Raw genomic sequence first — 17,448 nt, forward strand, 5'->3', positions numbered from 1 at the left:
GATGATCCCTTTAGGACCAATGGTGTGAGTGGGGATACTGGGAGGGTAAAGGAAGGGTGGGTTGGAAAGGGGGGACTGATCATAAGGATCTACATGTGACCTCCTCCCTGGGGGAGACGGACAACAGAAGAGTGGGTGAAGGGAGACGTTGGACAATATAAGATATGACAAAATAACAATTTATAAATTATCAAGGGTTCATGAGGGAAGGGGGAGCAGGGAGGGAGGAGAAAAATGAGAAGCTGATGCCAGGGGCTTAGGTGGAGAGCAAATGTTTTGAGAATGATGAGGGCAATGGATGTACAAATGTGTTTTACACAATTGATGTACGTATGGATTGTGATCAGAGTTGTATGAGCCCCTAATAAAATGATTAAAATAAAAAAACAAAAAATGATGGAACTGAAAAAAAGCATTATTGAAGGACATGTGAGTAGGACGCGTCTTCCTGTGAAAAGATGAGGACTGGCTCTGCCATCTGCAGCGTGCGGTGGAAGCGGGGGGCTGCAGACGCAACGAGGTGAAAATCTAACACCCGAGCATCTGAAACTTTTTGGATCCATTTTAAAGTCTTTCTAGTTTTAATATTTTCGGCTATCTTTCTGATTGAAGTTCTTGTCTGTTTTATTTTGTTATTGTTAGTTTAAAAATTTACTTTATATTAAATCAAGGATAAGTAAATCTATAGAGACATTAACTGGATCAATGGTTCCTTGGAGCTATGGACGAGGAGATTGAGGGGAACGAAGAGCTAAGAATGATGAGTCCAACAACCAAGAAAATGTTTTAAATCTGATTGTAGGATGATTGTACAACTCTTCTTGATGTGATTGAACTATTGAATTGTATGATATGTGAATTATATGCCAACTGAACTATAAAAGAAAAGAAAACATTAGGGCTCAGAAACTCACAGGGGCAGTTCTATCCCATCCTATAGGGTCATTGTGAGTCAGCATCTATCTGATTGGCAGTGCGTTTGGTTATACTGACAAGGTCAGATCAGTATCAGGTGAATTCCAACCCTAGTCACTTGTGAGTTACATCAAGACCAGACGTGGACACACAGACACACGTGGAGGGTAGGGGGGTTGGGGGGCAGACATGGCTGAATACCGAGGAACTCCAGGAAGTGCTGAGGGTTGATGGAAGACCTCAGGGTCTCACACAGCTGAGACCCTGAATTGTACTTAGAGCTTTCAGACGCATGAGAAAACAAATTCCTCTTCTTTAAAGAAACTCACTTGTGATCTTTCTGTTATCGCCATACTAAGGAGCCCAGGTGGTGTAGTGGTTAGGTGTTGGCCTGCGATCTGCATGCTCAGCAGTTCAAAACCACCTGCATCTCAGTGGGAGAAAGACTGGGCTTTCTACTACAGTTCGTCTCGGGAGTGCACAGGGGTCGCTATGAGTCAGCACTGACTTTATGGCAGTGAGAGTCGGGCAGCTCCGGCAGGCTCCTACGGCATGGAATCTATTGGTTAATTTGCCCAGGATTGTGGATGCGGTACTTCTGCAAATATTTGTATCTGGCTTTGGGGGACAGACCGAATCTCCAAAAACAGAGATGGCACACTTTAGCATTTTCTCCGCTCCAAATACTGACACCAAAGCGAACCGATGAGATCAGATGCCTCCATTCCCTTTACAAGATCAAAGTGGCCCATGAGAACACACCACGCAGCTTCCAGGTAGACACAGACTTGCCACTAAATGGCATCATCCCACGGCACCCAGAACTGCCCAATCCAAGTTATGAACCGATGCTCAGGCAAGACAGCTGGGGCATTTGCTTAAAGGTGGGGTCACTGAGCCAAAAGACCAAATGTTCAATAGTACATTCTCACGTGGCCCCTGAGGGAAGGTTTTAACCCTTCATGGAGATATTGTATCACTGTCACTTCATGCAGTGAATGCCACCAAGCAGCTAGATTAGCAGCTAGCTAATGTTTCATGGGTACCCAAATTTCAAGTATTTGTTAGTAAAACCAATTTTTAAAAAATAAATAAAACCTTCCCCTCCCTCCATCCAAGGGTGTCATGTGATTTTACTCCACTGAGACTGTAATACCTCACTGTGTGAAAAGGACTGTTAGCTGTGTGGGGGGCTGGTGGGGGGCTGGGAGGGGGAGGAAGGGGCTGGAGAGAGAGAGAGAGAGAGAGAGAGAGAGAGACACACATGCATAGATTTCTTCATCAAACCCTGTCAATCTGAAGCTCCCAGTAAGTCACGGCTCGTCTCTTGGTGGGGGAAAGACAAGGCTTTCTAGCCCAGGGAAGGATTACGGTCTCAGCAGCCTACAAGGACAACCATCCTGCTCTCTGAGGCTGCTGTGAGTCGGAATCCACCCAGTGGCAGTGAGTTTCCTTTTCTGGCTTTGGGAGCTACTTGGTAGAACTGTTGCTCCTGTGCACATGCTGGTCTATACGTGCACATGGCCACTCACCCAATGGTGTGATTGGTTCAGGCGCATGGCTGCTGCCACTGAGATTAGAGAGGCGCCTTGGAAGAAAGGCCTGGTGATCAGCCACTGAACACCCAGAGTGGGGTACACTCCACTCGGACACACGTCGATCACTGAGTTGGAATGGACTCACTGGCAATGGTTTCTTCTCAGGCAGAGAGTGTCTGTAATTAGTTAGCGTCTGTAATTGCGTTCAGGAGAACGTTGAAGCTACAGCACTGCCTCAGAAAGTCACAGGGCCGTTCTACGCTGTCCTTACAGGGTCACTGAGAGTTGAAGTCCACCCGATGACAGTGAGTGACTGATACGTTTATGATATATAATGGTTTCTTTTATACTACATATATAATTATAATCAGTACGCAGTTAGATATATGCACAAACGCACACACGTTATAGCACAAATATACACGGAATCACCGACTGATTACATTTATGAATAAAGGCATATATGTATATAGATGAAAGTATATATATGAATATAAACTGAATCATTAACTGATTACATTTATGAATAAAAGCATATATGTATACACATAAAGGTATATATACACTTTTATGAGTTTATGGAACCCACCATCTTTTAACTCCACTTTTCCACGAATGTTTAAAGCCCCTTCATATGAATCAAGGCCAGCAGCAGGAACCCAGAGGAGCTGACAGTTACTTCCTGCTGGTTCGGTTAGGAGGAGAAGCAGAGGAAGGTGGCTCTCTAGTGGAGAAGGGACAAATACTGATGCAATACTGATGGGGCAGGGCAGGAACCATTTTCAGCAGAGTAAAGGCAATGAAAGAAGACCCGCCTGGGTCCCAAGCAGGGTGAGACTGGCAGGTACCGACCAGAACTGGGCCCCTGGCTTTCCAAAGCTGTGAACCTTTACAGAAGCCAACTGCCACACCTGTCTTCCAATTCCAGTCGGTGGGCTTGAACCACGGACCGTTTGGTTACCACCTGGTCACTTAACTACTGCACCAAAGGCCCTGAAGGTTTCTTTACCGAAAGCAAACAGCAAAGCCCACTCCTACTAAGTCTACTTCAACTCATAGCAATCCTATATAGAGATTTTGAGACTGGAAGTTCTTTATGGGAGCAGACAGCCTCATTGTTCCCTCTCTGAGCAACGGGTGGATTTGAACCACTAATCTTGCACTTAGCAACTCAAGATCTGACCCACAGCACCACCAAGATTCTCAGAAAACACGCACATACAACAACAACAGCGACACGGCCACCAAGTAGTTCCACCTTGGGACAAGGATAACTAAGTCAGTTGGAAAGGTGGGCTGCAATGTTCTGGGTGGGAATGAAATTGAATGCAGCTCGTGGCTGAAAAACTGGCCTGGGTGCTCATCCCTTCCGTGGAACAGCAAGCACTGCCCACTTCCTCCCTGGGCCCCCCATTTCTGTGCATCCTTTCCCCCTGCTCCTCCTGTCTTCTGAGTTTGGCTTTCTTTTCAGATGTTGTCCTTTGGATCCACCCTGAGTTGGAATTGACTTGACGGCCGCAGTAGGAAGATGCAAGGCCTGGAAGACTGGAGGCTGGTGCTCACTGACAGAGTGAACAGCGGGGTGCAAAACCCTCTTCCCTGTGAAGCCCTCAGTCCAGCCTCTGCCCTCCCAGACACTGCTGGCCCAGGTGATCGAGATGGGGGTAGTGGGTTAAGTCAAGCAGGTCAGCCTCTATGTAAAGGGCAACACTTCACATATGCTGACTTTTTGGTATGCGTGCCCTGCGGAAAGAGGCTACCTGGACACGTGGTTTACACATGCCTTGAAGCACCAGCCTTTGCAGTGGCCCAAGAGGAACGTCATAATAGTATACCGTGTGCACAGAGAGGGCTTGATCGCCGTGGAACTATCAGCCAGGCATGCCGCCGCATGCTCACGGGGGCAGGAAACGGACGAGGGCAAGGGTCGAATCGTAGCCCTTGCGTCAAGAACCCACCCTCTGCTCTCGGAAAGGGTCTTTGAATTTTGGTTTGAAAGACTAACGGTGCTAGCTTCCACTATTACTAGAAGTAAAATTGGTTTCCCAGAAGGTACGGTTTTTGTTCCAAAACTGTTCTAGAACCTGATTTGACAAGAGAGGTCAGTCAGTCTTTTTAATTGACAAAACCATTCTGCACAAGGTATGCTTTGATCATCGAAACAGCTTTGTGGAGAGGGAAAATCAAAACGAAACTCAGGGTCATGGGGCTGGTTCCGACTCATGACAACCCCCATAGGACAGGGTAGAATTGTCCCCGTGGGTTTTCCAGACCAGTGACTTGTTGTTGTTGTTGTTGTTGTAGTTAGGGACCATCAAGTTAGTTCCGATCCACAGCAATGGAATGAAACCCTGCTAGGTCCTGGGCCATCCTGACAACGTGTCCTAAGCTTGAGTCCACTGTGTCCACTCAATTCACTGCGGGGCTTCCTCTTTTCTGCTGCCCTCTACTTTCCACCAAGCATGACGTCCTTCTCCAGGGACTGGGCCCTCCTGACAACACGTCCAAGTCTGTAAGGCAAAGGCTCGCCATCCTTGCCTCGAAGGAGCACTCTGGCCGGACTTGTTCCAAGACGGATTTGCTGGTTCTTTAGCGGTCCGTGGTCATTTCAGTCTTCTCCGGTCTCCCGGCCTCCCTGCCCAACTTTTACATGCAGAGGAGGCAACTGAAAATGCCAGGGCTCGGGGGAATTCTTTACGGAAGAGCAAAGCCTCATCTTTCTCCCTCAGGGTTGCTAACTCTGTGGTCAGCAGCTCCACACACAAAGCACTGCACACCAGCGTTGTGCATGCATGAGGGCGGGCAAGCAATATGGCTCACTGGTCATTGTTGTTAGCACACCAGGGCTGGTCTGGGTCCCAAGCACTTCCTGGAGAGTAGATTATAGATATGAATGACAAGGTCCAAGATCAATTTTACCACTGTAAATTTAATCCAGGAGCTCTGGGGGCAGAGTGGGCTCTGCATTGAGCTGCTAATCACAAGGTCAGCAGTTCAAACCCACCAGTCAATGCAAGGGACAGAGACAGCGCTGTCTACAACTTTCACGATTTAAAGCTCTGGAAACCTGGAAGGGGAGTGCTATTCCACAGGGTCAGTCAACCCAAGGCTCCCCTTCATGCAAACATAGCACGCGTATCAATCCTGTCCTCAAATATCACAAACTGCTTTTAGGAAATCACCTTGAGGAGCGAGAGGTGAACATTTGCTAAAAGATCCACTGTAAGGACAGTTAAAGGTGTGGCAAGGTTCAAATGGATAATTGCATTGGAAAGGTCATACCAATCATGGTCCTTAACCTGCCCTGTTGTTAGTTGCCTGGGAGTGGATTGCCGACCCACTGAGATACCATGTGGTCGGCAGTGCCACCCCCCCAGTGTTCCTGGGCATCCTCTTTAGGGGATCACCAGCTCTGACCTGAGGAGCAGCGAGTGGGTCCCAATAGGCAACCTTTTGCTGAGCAGCCCAGTGCTGACCACCAACCCCTTTCTGCCTGTGTTAGGGCTGCACCACTGTCCACGTTGGCCACTCGGGTAACCCCAGGAGGAAGCTCTGTTCCCCGTGGTCTCACGAAGAGAGGCATGGATTCTACGGAGATGCTTGAGACACAGGACCCGCTGAGGGCTGGGGGTTCCCTTTGGGTGAGCCCTCTCTAGCACTCCTGGAAGATGCCATCCATGGTGATGCTGAGTCAAGGGATCTGTGAAGGCTGGCGGGGGCAGGAGCCACAGCTGTTAGAAAAATAGCTGTGTGTGTGTATGTGACGTGTAGTGCGGTGGTGGTGTGTATGAGTGTGAATGTGAGGTGGTGCTGGTGGTGTGTGTTGGGACTGAAGTGTTCTGGGCAAGAGCAAGAAAAAAAGAGTGTTACCCACAAGATAAGCAATGTGAAACCACCCGCTGAGCCTCCGGAGAAAGTTCACAGGGGCAGCTCTACCCTGTCCGGTAGGGTCATTATGAGTCAGAATCGACTAGATGGCTGTGTTTTTGGTTCACCAAACACTGTAACCTAAAGACAATGTGATCTTGACAGAGGGTCTTGCGTCTCTGCCCAGAAGCCCTGTTTCTCAAAATGCCAGATGGAATTGTGATGTGAAGTGTGCGCTGTGTGTGGATTCTGACCAGCAGGGGAGGGAGTCCTGGTGGAGCTGGGGAGCTGCCGCTTCACTCTTTTCAAGGGCTGAGCAGACTCCTAACCAGTGGACAAGGAGCCTTGGTGGCAGAGTAGGTAACTAGTTGGGCTGCTAACTGCAAGGTCAGCCGTTTGAAACCACCAACAACCCAAGGGTAAAAAGGAGGCTTTCCTCTCTTGTATAGATTTACAGCCTCAGACACCCGCAGGGCAGTTCTACCTGCCCCACGGAGTCGCTGTGCGTCATATGGCTCAACGACAATGAGTTTGGACAATGTATATAACCATGCACCAGCTGATGGACAAACAGTTCACTTCCATCACCTTTCCACTGTAGACAGCTTTACCAGGAAGGCACTTAAGGAGCTGTGGTTCGTGTCGCGGGCTGCTGTCAGTTTGGTGGTTCAAACCCATTAGCCGCTCTTGGGGAGAAAGTTGAGGTTGTCTGCTCCCGTAAAGACTGATAGCTGATAGCCCATGTCACTCTGAGTTGGAAGCAACTCAACAACAGTGGGTGTGGTTTGGGTGGCACAATAGTTAGGCACTCAGCTCTTAACTGAAACAGTTGGGGTGGGGGGTTCAAACCTACCAGTGGCTCTGCAAGAGGAAGAGGTGTAGTGTAGAAATCCCCATGGGAATGTTTTCTATACTCTCCCTTGAGTCAGAATCAACCCAGTGTCCAAGGACCACATGCAGCACCTCACGTTAAGGAAGTTATCAACAGGTTCATTTCTAAGATGAGTCAGTAGGCCAAAGGAAACGGGCATTTCCACACGACTCAAACTTGTGCCAATTTAGGTTCCCGTCAAAGAGCGAGAGTCCCGCTTCTTTAAAATCAAAACAAGACAAAAACACCACAGCTGTCAGGTCAATTCTGAATTGTCACACCAGGACAGCGCAGAATTGTTCTATGGGGTTTCTGAGGCTGCAAATATTTACACAAGCAGACAGCCTCCTCTTTCTCATGAGGAGCAGCTGGTGGGTTTGAACCACCAACCTTGGAGCTAACAGCCTCAGGCTTATCACACAGTGCTACCAGGGCTCTTTTGAAACGACAGCTTAGGAAACTGTATGGGATGGTTCTACCCAGTCTTGTTGACTCAATAGCACCCGTGGCTAACTGTATGTAGTAGACAACTGTTTCACTGAGGGTGATCTGATAATCCTTCTGAATGAGTGGTTACGCTGTAGCCTCTGTGTCCCAACTCCCATTACTGTTCTTTTCACCAAATGCTTTTCCCTAGCTTGCATGCTTATTTATATAAAGTCTGCCTTGTGAAATTAAAAAAAAAATTGAGTGGTATTTGACGAGGATCAGGTTAAAATATATGTAGCTAATTTGGGGAGGCTGAATCTGTTGGGTGTTGGAAGGTATCGTCTGAGAAGAGGGGCAGCTTTCCAAGTAATCATGCTTCCTTGTGGGCCTCGTAGAAACGTCTTTGAGTGTTAGTGGGTGGCTGGGTCTTGTACATGCCTTCTAAGTTTATTATCAGGTATGATCCATTTTTAATTTCTTTATCAACGAGATGTTTTTTATTCTCTGTTCTAGCTGGCTCTTGTTTCTAGAGAGGTCGCTGATTTAGTTCGTGAGCTTGTGCAGACACCTTATTAGACCATCTGATGATGTCCAACGTCTCAGCCTTTGTATTCAGTTCCCTATGCATTTTATCTGATGTGCCACCGTCTCACCTGCACATGCTGACCTCTGTCCTGCTCTCTAAGCATTTCCGCCCCTTCTCTTGTCCAGTTGTAGTTTTCGTGCAATGTTTGGAGGACAAGTCACCTGTCTCTTTCTTCCACAGCAGATGCCAACGTCCCTAAACTCAGCGCAGGCGCACATAAAACAAATACGTAGCAGCATTTCTCACCATCTGTACTCAGATGACAAACTCCTAGCCCGTGGAAGTTCCTGCCACTAGCAGATACAATCAGACCCTGGTGAGGTTTCGAAAGAAGCTTTAGCTGTGCACGCTGAGAAAGTAGCTGGAGCCCATGCCTTAGGAGAAACTGACGGCCATGAAGATACAGCCCCTCTTTCCTTCAGTGACAGTTGGTCACGGGTCTGGTGTGGTCTGTTCTCCCTCCCATTAACGCGGGGGCCTGGGCCACTGGAAGAGGCAGTATTGCAATTGCATGGGTCTAGTGGTTCCTCGTATGTGACTGACAGCCTTCAGTGCCTTTTGAAAAAAGACATTATTTTTGAAAGTATTCTTCTGTGCTTTGGGCCCGGGTCTCCACGCAAATTAGGTTCCCATTTGACACTTTCCACCGGCATTGCTCCTGACATTGGCTACATTTTCCACATCGTGTCAACATCCCCATTCGTTTGGATTCCTGCTCTGGTTCTTCCATTTCCACTCATCTAGTGCTCCTGACCCCGTCCGCCCTCCCCATCGCCCCAGCAGTCCTTAGGGTCAATGTTGACCTTTGGACCTCACATAGATCTTTTCTTTTTTTTAGCCAAAGCAGCATAGCATTCATGGGTGCTAGTGTCTGCTTTATGAGCCAATCAATCAGTTGGGTGACCCTGACCTCCAGGAGGAGTTTCCAGTTCAAAGCTTAAAGAGCATCTCGGGATGCCTCTGGTTTCTACTGGTCCAGACAGACTGGGCTTTTTTTAATTATTAAAGAATCTGAGTTTGTTTCTACAATCTCCTCCCATTCTACTTGGGTCCATCGATTGTGTCTGTGCTCAGAATGGTTGGTAGTGGTAGCTGGGCACCATCTACTTCCTCTGGTCTCAGGAGAGGTGAGGCCATGGTTAATAGTGCATGTTACTTTGCGTGATTACATTTCAAATTTTTATCATCTGTCTTGGTGCGTGAAACAGAAATTAGGTCTTACCCCCTACCCCACCCCCCCTCCACCAAACCTAGTGGTTTCAAGCAGGCAAATGAACTGGACATTTTGATTTCTAAATACACAAGAAGGACCAAGCAAAGGCTCTATGACAGGTCTGTATCTTGTATCCAGATGCAGAAACAGAATCTTTAAACAGTAATAACATAAGTCATCGAACATTCCTCATCGTGATTCGTCACGGAACGGAATTTTGCAACCTCTGTCAGATGACCACGCACAAGTGTTTACCAAAGCGCTTGCAAATAAAAGCATGCGAGAGTATTTTTTCCTGGAAAAATTGAGGGAGCCCATAGGCTGTGCTCAGGAAGGGTAACGCCATTCGGGTTGTCTTAACCTTGTGGTTTATCAAGATTTCGGGGCAGTGGAAGGGCTTACAGCTGCACCCGTAAAATGACTGCCTCTCCAGCTTATCACCTTCCCGGCTGGAGCGGAGCCACTGACAGCTGGATGGAATACAGATGAAGCAATGCAGACGGCGAGTCACTCAAAGTCCCATTTTATTAAGTGCTTTGAAACCGAGGCCCCAGAACCTTCAGTCAATTTGGGAGCCCGTGAGGGCTGGCAGCAGACATCCCTCCCAGGGATTAGAAGTGGGGCGGGGCACTCGGGAAGAGGGGGACATGGGGAAACAGAAAATGCTATGATGCTACAGGCCTGACAGGCCTCTGCAAAAATAAAGGAAGGGGGGAGGGCTTTATTATCGAGGCTACTTGCGAGATGGCTGAGCAAACGGTTTCAAATGCAGACCACTCGTCCCATGATCTAAAGAAGGGCTGTGATCTACGCATAACACACTTCTAATTAAAAAGCATGCCTTCTCTTCCAGCATGCCCTTTGGTGTGGATGATTCCATAGGAGTTCCCATATTGCTTTTCTATCTCAGCTTGGCCACATATCCAGAGTCACTATTATTTTAACACGCACCCCTTTGGGTAAGATAGATGGGGGCAGTTCAGTTTGTCCTAATACGATCACTTTCCAAAATAAACGAATGAACCCTTTCGTGTCGCGCTATGAGAAAAGTCTCCTAGATTTCATCCGCTGTCTTGCAGGCAACTCCAACTCACAGCAACCGCGGACAGGGCAGAACTGCCCCCGTGGGTCTGCGAGAGTGTCACTCCCCAGGGGAGAGGAAAAACCGCCTCTTTCTCGGCTGGTGGGTCTGTACTCCTGCCCTGGGGGTAATCCCCTAGTGCCAACCCCCCAGGCTACCAGGGTTCCGTGGGTGAAGCAGAAAGGAGAGGTACAGTTTGTTTTGGGACCATCTGTGTAAATGGCGTGGTCAGGGGCACGAGTGGGCCACCGTGCTCCGGCGCTTGCAGACAGGTGAGCTCTTAGGGTGACATGGAAGAAGTCGACCCCACTTTTGGCCTTTCACGAAGAGCACCCGAGGGAGGTGATGTCAAGGAGTCCATGCAGAAAAAGCATGGTCGTAAGCAGATTGTACAATTCTACTTGACGTGGCTGAAATATGGAATGGTCCGTTATAATACATGATTATGAAAGCCCACAGTGACAGAGAGAACACACCTGGGGTCAGGGCCGGCTGGGGCATGCTTTGTGCGTGTTCTTGGAAAGTGCACCTGAAGGGGGCAGAACCCATTGGCATTATTAAACTTTCAAAAAATAAAGTAAATAGCCATTAGTCCCAATCCAGCAAATGAGCAGAAGAACCCCCCCTGGCAGGAGCTCAATGTGTTCATCTTCTTAGAAGACAGCACGCCGAGTCGTACTAATTAAACAAACAAACAGAAAAAGGCATGCTCAGGACACAGAAAGGAGAGCATCAGCAATTCTTAAATGACCCCTAACTCCCTGTGAAGGACGTACGCTGGGCCGAGCGCCCTTACAGCGGCAGGCAAATGTTCAGGTCTCCGAATTGTTTTAAAAATGGCAATATTCTACGTGAACCAAGAGGCGAAGGGAAGACAAGCAATGCTATTTCCAACACACTGCCCTCTGGCCTCTGGTGGGCACACTGCCCTCTGGCCTCTGGTGGGCTCCAACTTTAGGAAAAGTAATCTAACACATGTAACTTCGAAGTGTACATTGCATAAAGGTCTCAAGATCAGCTTCCACATCACGTGCTTAAAAATGATTCATGCAATCTTACTGTGTCGCTACAGAGAAAATATAAATAGCCGTCTAGGAAAAAGACTACAAATGCCACTTTATCAAGGAGTGGAGTACTACTTCGAGCCACCTGCTCATTATTGAGTCTGGCTGGTATTAAGCTACACGATGATGTGATGAAGGCAAAAATGACCAGCAAGGTCCACAGATTTTTAATCATCGAGTGAAAATTCAGCCCGGTCTCTCAAATTCTAAACCTCCATAAGCTCAATGATTACAGAGAGAGTATGAAAAACAATAGCTCAGACTTCCCGATGGCCTGGGAAGCATGGGCATATGATGGCAATGTCGTTGGATGGGCACAGTACAATGCATTCAGCATTACAGCTGCAGCCAGCCATGCTCTCTCAATGTCCACACGCTACTGACATAAGAACAAGAAACATGTCACTCGCTTTCACTTAACAGCATGTGAACCATTCACTCAAGATGTAATTTAGCTGAACGCATATTTGATGAGGGTCCAATAAGAACGTTCAACAGTCTTTCTCAAGATCCCCATTTAATACTGTCAGCAGGAAATGACGTGTGTGTGTGTGTGTGTGTGTGTGTGTAAGTACAGATATGTTTAAACACACATAGACTCCACAGTAAGTGCAGGAAACAAACACTATTTTAACCAAAACTGAATTACTGGTGGTTTGTACCACACCATGTTAAATACACACACACAAATTCAATTTGTACGATTACCAGCTTTTGAAAAAATGTTGACATTGCTAAGTACCACGCAACTGAAAAGTTACAAATGGACCAGCTCAAAATGAAATATTAAAGTGCCTTTATATATATATTTTTTCATTTGAAGAGAGAAAACAAAAGTAAATCACACACACACACACACACACAGAGTCATTGCCGATGATTCAGAAGTCTCATAGGAAGTTTCCTGGGGAATACCAAATCCTTCTTCTTCTTCATAGCAGCCTCAGTTTCCCTTGGCCCATCTTCTCTTTAAACACTGGCTGGGACACCGTTGCGATGCCCAGTAAGTTCCGAGGGAAGCATTGCTGTACAGACCCAGCTCGAGCGCAAAGAGAACCCAAGCAAGGGAGCTTGCTACTTGGGGCGTGAGGAAAGGTACTTGGGTCAGAGGTGGTCTCCAGAACTCTACACTTACCTGCTTCCACGTCAACTGAGTTTAACTGACTACACGTAAGGCCTCCTCCTTCCAGGCTTTGATTGATGGGATGGCCCAAGCAACTACTTCCAGGTGGGAATTGGGTCCACAGCCCGGTTCATCACCTTGCACAGGGGAAAGGCTGAGGACCGGAGAACAGCCACAGAAACGGAATGACCATGGCTCGCTGTTGGGAACGAAATCACTCGAGTCCTGGCTGTCCAGTTGGTAAAGACCCGCCTGTGTCTATCTGCCTTCATTTCTGTGGTTCTACCGAGAGCGAGAGGGGCAGTGAGGTTTGGCAAATTCCCTCCAAAGACGTGGCAGCTACTAAAAACACCTGGGGTGTCTTCGGGTCGGAACAACCCAAAGGCCACCACGATCTTGGCAAGGGGGACACACTAGGGAGTCTGAAGTAGGTCCCGCGGCCCTTGACTGGTATTGCCCTACTGCAGTGACAGGTGTAAAGCAGTAAACTGAGAATCACAGCCTCGTTGAATCGATCAAGCAGATGAGGGTCTTCAGAGGGGCGGAAGGAGGCATCTGAACCAAAGAGAAGCTGTGACATTAAGGGAAAGGTAACACGGAGATCACTGGCAGATGTGCCTGCAGATAAGGCTCGCACTATCAAATAGTGGGCTGTGATGAGGGCTCCCGCCACATTTTCTAGACAAAAGTTATCCTTTTAAATTCGCTTTTATACTCCCTTTGCTTAAAAGAGGGGGGGGAGCCCCCTCCCCAAAGGAAATGGTATGGTAGTGTAACAAATAAGAAATCAGAACCCACGATGGGCGCTCCAGACACCTGTCATCTTTCAAAATAGAGCCTCCAATGCTCTGAATGCTGTTTCTATGTGAGCCGATGGGTCCCAATGATATGGCGAGATTTGTTTTGCTTTGTTTTCCTTCGGTTTCCCACTATTTCCAGGTGTGACTCCGTTACGTTAGTTTAATTTACCCAGTGATGGATGCAATAAAAGCCAGCTGCCAACTCTGAACAGGAAATACAGTTAAGGAGAAAGACCATCTTCCAGGTGCTCAAAGAAACGGGAGGTGCTGCCCTTACAGAAGGTGAACCCCAAGTCTAAACGCTGCCCCGTCCGTACCTGGACTGTGCTTTCACAACCTGGAATGAATCGTCCGCACAGTGACAGAGCTAGTTCCGCTTCTCAGTTTACCCAAAGGTGGCTAACGAGGTAGGTCTACCGGGCAGGCAGTAGTCAGTGTGAGGTAGAGAAATGGCTGGTGAGGGAGGATGAGGAAGAGGGATGGAGCTGGCACACACGTGTGTGTGCGTATTGGTATGAAATGAAGAGGGCACAGGACGCTTTCTCGTTGGTCACTTTCTCTTAAGTGGGTGGCAAGCACGTCCCTTTCTACTGGGACGGCTTTCTGGGTGGCCTTTAGCAGGAGGGCTTCAGATGTCCTAGTGCCTCTCCTGCTTCTCCTTTTCTGGAAAAGATGGTTACTTTTACATCCAGAACCGGTGACCAGCCCTTTCTCTCCCACGACCTTAGGGCTGGAGCAAACGAGGGCAGCGTTCCAAAGAAGGAAGCCTTTCTTCTACTGACTGAAGGACCTGGGGGCCGGAGAGCCGCAGGGCTTCTGGAGCGACTTCCCTGTCCTCCCCAACCCACGGAACAGCCACTCAGGAAACGGAGGGCCTCGGCAACGTGGCCGGGGATGTGTCTGCCAGGCAGGAGACGTGACACCGGTAAGGGGTGCGTCAGTGAGACACGGGCACAGGTAGGAGAGGGAACGCTCCACTCAGAGGGGCTCGTCTTCTGGTCTGACCGAGAGAAACAAATAGTGGAGGAAGGAGGCGGGAAGAAGCGCCGCTCGATGGAAGGAGCCACGCAACCACCAGGAACACAGGCCATCTGCACGAGAGTGTGTACCAAGTGCTGCTGCAACGCGAAGAAAGTCCATTAGGACGCAAGCTACCGTGTCTTTCGTGTAAGTTCTTTCCCCTCGGAGTTTACCTCCACTATTTCTTTCCTGCTCTCTCGATAACAAGAACACGCACGCCACTAACAGATGGGGTGGGGGTGTGTTCTTCCTCCTTAGAGGGTCCATCGAGGAAACCCAGCCCATTGCCCTGCAGCTTGGCTGCCTCTCACTGGCCGACTCTTCGTCACGCTTCATGGAGGTGGCGGTGGGATGGTCTCAGGCTCCAAACCATTTTCTTTGGCTCTGGGTCCGGTGCTCAGTTAAAGCATGTGGTGTGGGAGTAAATAGGGTTTACCTTTTTTGTAAAGAACACCTGACAACTCAGGCCTGCAGGTGTGTTCCTAGGACGGTTATCTGCACTAGCTTCCATCTGAGCCAAACAAACATTTCTCGTCTGAAAGGGGCCAGTGTCTAGCTCTGGGGGGAGAAGGGGGGGGCACAACATGACTGTTCATGTGGCACACAGGTCAACACTGAACATGCCACTCTTTCTACACTGATTTCCATGCATGCGCGCTAGGCAAATCATCTGCATGGTGTTCGCTGTTAAAAGTGAGGCAATTTAAAAGGAAATTGAGTGATCGCACAGGTGGCCTGAACTCAAATGTCCAGGGGTTGGGCATCTCTGGATCATAGGTTGCCAGCTTCTACAGGTGAGGAGCCAGCCCCGAGCCCACTGATCAAGGATGAGGACCTTCCACCAAACTCAACTGTACTTGACTTTCTATTGTGCTCGACACCCAGTGACGCTGGCCGATGCTGACCCAAGGGCAGCTGACAGGACAGGGTGGGACTGTCCTCATGGGCGCCTGACACGCTTTCTCAGGAGTAGAAAGCTTCATCTTTCTCCCTCAGACCAGCTGGTGGTTTTGAACTTCTGATCTTGAGGTTTAGCAGTGTACTCCTCCACCAGGGCTCCGCTTTATTTGCTGGCTCTTTTCTTACCTAGCAACAAGCACTGGGGCCATGGGAAGGTCTTTCAACAGAAATGTCAAAGACTGCACAGGGGGTTGCTGAAGAAAGCCCACCGGTGTTGGCCATCTGATGAGGAAGCGCCACCTCCCTCAAGTTTCCTGACCTGCGTCATCAGGGCAGGGCGTGCCTTGGAGTACCGGTCAGCCGAACGCTCCGCAGCCTGTCTTTCCCAGAATGGCCCAGGCCATCACTGCCGAGCTCCTTCTGGCCCAGGCTGTGTTGCGTACAGCTGAGACCACCCAGGAAGCTCACTAACCCGATGGAGAGGCGGAGGACACTTACTGTGGCTGGGGAGGCCCTCGTCGTGTGCGTGCCTGTGTGGCCCGAGTTCTCCATGGAATTGCCGATCAGGTAGGTTCCTCCTGAGCTGCTGATGAGCTGCCCCCCGGTGATACCCATCTGGATGCCACCGGTGCCCACCATGCTGTGGGACGAGACCACCGTGGTCACCTGCGCCGAGCTCCCCTGGGTGTCAAAGTAATTCCCGCCGGTGTTTTGGCTGTACATCTGCGTTTCTGTGTAAGGATACGTTGTGGCTCGGCTTCAGAAGGAAAGAAAAAGAAGAAGACATTGACTGGCGTGTGTGGCACGTCATCTCTTTTCATACACACCTACCTCCCCCGAGTGCAGACAGGTCTCTAAAACTGATCCTTCAGACTTTGGAGCGTGCAAGCTTTGCATGCTGGATTAAACTTCAGTCCCTGAAACAGTTGGGCTTGCTTTTTACATCTCAGGTGTCCTTTACTAGGGACCTTGACTCTTCTGTCCTTCAAGAATTCTGGGTCTCTGTCGGTGTTCAACTACTGTATGTATAGAAACCCGGGGTCCTACCTGCCCGCAGAATGATACGAAGCTGCTCTTCAGACACCTTACAAAACCTGCAAACCACAGTCTAAGGAGCGTTTGGGTCTAGAAAGCTGGGGCTGACAGTCAACCACTCACATCACCTCATGCCCCTGGGATATGCGACCCAGGATTTACGTCCTCTTATGGGTCATCTTTCTTGACAATGGGAGCCCTGGTGGCCACGTGGGGTCAGCTTCGGGCTGCTGATGACAAGGTCAGCATTTTGAAGGAACGATGCGGATTTCTGTTCACAGGGCCGCTGAGAGCCAGAACAGACGCAGTGACAGTGCGTTTGGTTTGGGGTTTTAGCACCGAAAACCTTGGTGACACTGTGGGACAGGTGCTGGGCTGCTCACCACATAGTAAGCCATCCAAAGTCACCCACCACTCCTCAGGAGAGATGAGCCGCCTGCTCCCAGAAAGAGCTCCTGTCTCAGAAACCCTACCTACCTAAGGGTTGGGACGGATTCAATGGCAGCGCGTTTGGTTTGGGGTTTCCTTTCTTGACATCTGAGAGTTACGTTCTCTGCCACTGACAGGAAGGTTAGTAGTTTGAACCCACCTAGAGGCATCTTGGAAGACGGACCTGGCGGCCTTCTGAATGGCCACGGCAGTCACACAAAGGCTAGGGGGCAGCTCGGCTCTGCTACCAGCAGGTCTCCACAAACTGGCACCGACTGAGCAGCTCCTTCCCTGCCCCTGGCAAGGGTCTCGAGCCAACGGTTCTCCGCCACGTCCTCATCTCCCCACAACGCAGCCCAGGAGAAAGGCCCCTGTCTGCCCTTCTCGTGTGTGACCCATCCGTTAGAGCACCCTGCTGCCCCTCCGAGGGGCCTCGCCTTTGCCCGCTTCTGCTCTGATGGAACTCAGTTACTGGCTTGGTTTCCCTTTACCGCTTGCCAGCTCACGTGGCTTCGGTGTCCAACTCTCCACGCGGACACCGCCCTATGCTCAGAAACAGCTGCAGGAACCCTCCCTC

The 17,448-nt window shown here is 49.3% G+C and overlaps 1 protein-coding gene across 2 annotated transcripts in view; it reads right to left on the reverse strand.

Moving 5' to 3' along the window:
* Window positions 1-17,448, reverse strand: part of RFX3 (regulatory factor X3) — a 176,905-nt gene that overhangs the window by 75,927 nt on the left and 83,530 nt on the right. For both annotated transcript variants that reach the window (XR_006680000.1, XM_004714454.2), the window contains exon 4: window positions 15,906-16,164. Coding sequence is in view for 1 of the 2 variants with exons in the window: in XM_004714454.2 (XP_004714511.2) it covers window positions 15,906-16,164 (259 nt within the window). In the remaining variant the exon portion in view is untranslated. The remainder of the gene's footprint in view (window positions 1-15,905; window positions 16,165-17,448) is intronic.

Source organism: Echinops telfairi, unplaced genomic scaffold, assembly GCF_000313985.2.
Source record: "Echinops telfairi isolate 266 unplaced genomic scaffold, ASM31398v2 ScPeMD7_25;HRSCAF=90, whole genome shotgun sequence".
In the NCBI taxonomy this organism is placed as follows: Eukaryota; Metazoa; Chordata; class Mammalia; order Afrosoricida; family Tenrecidae; genus Echinops; species Echinops telfairi.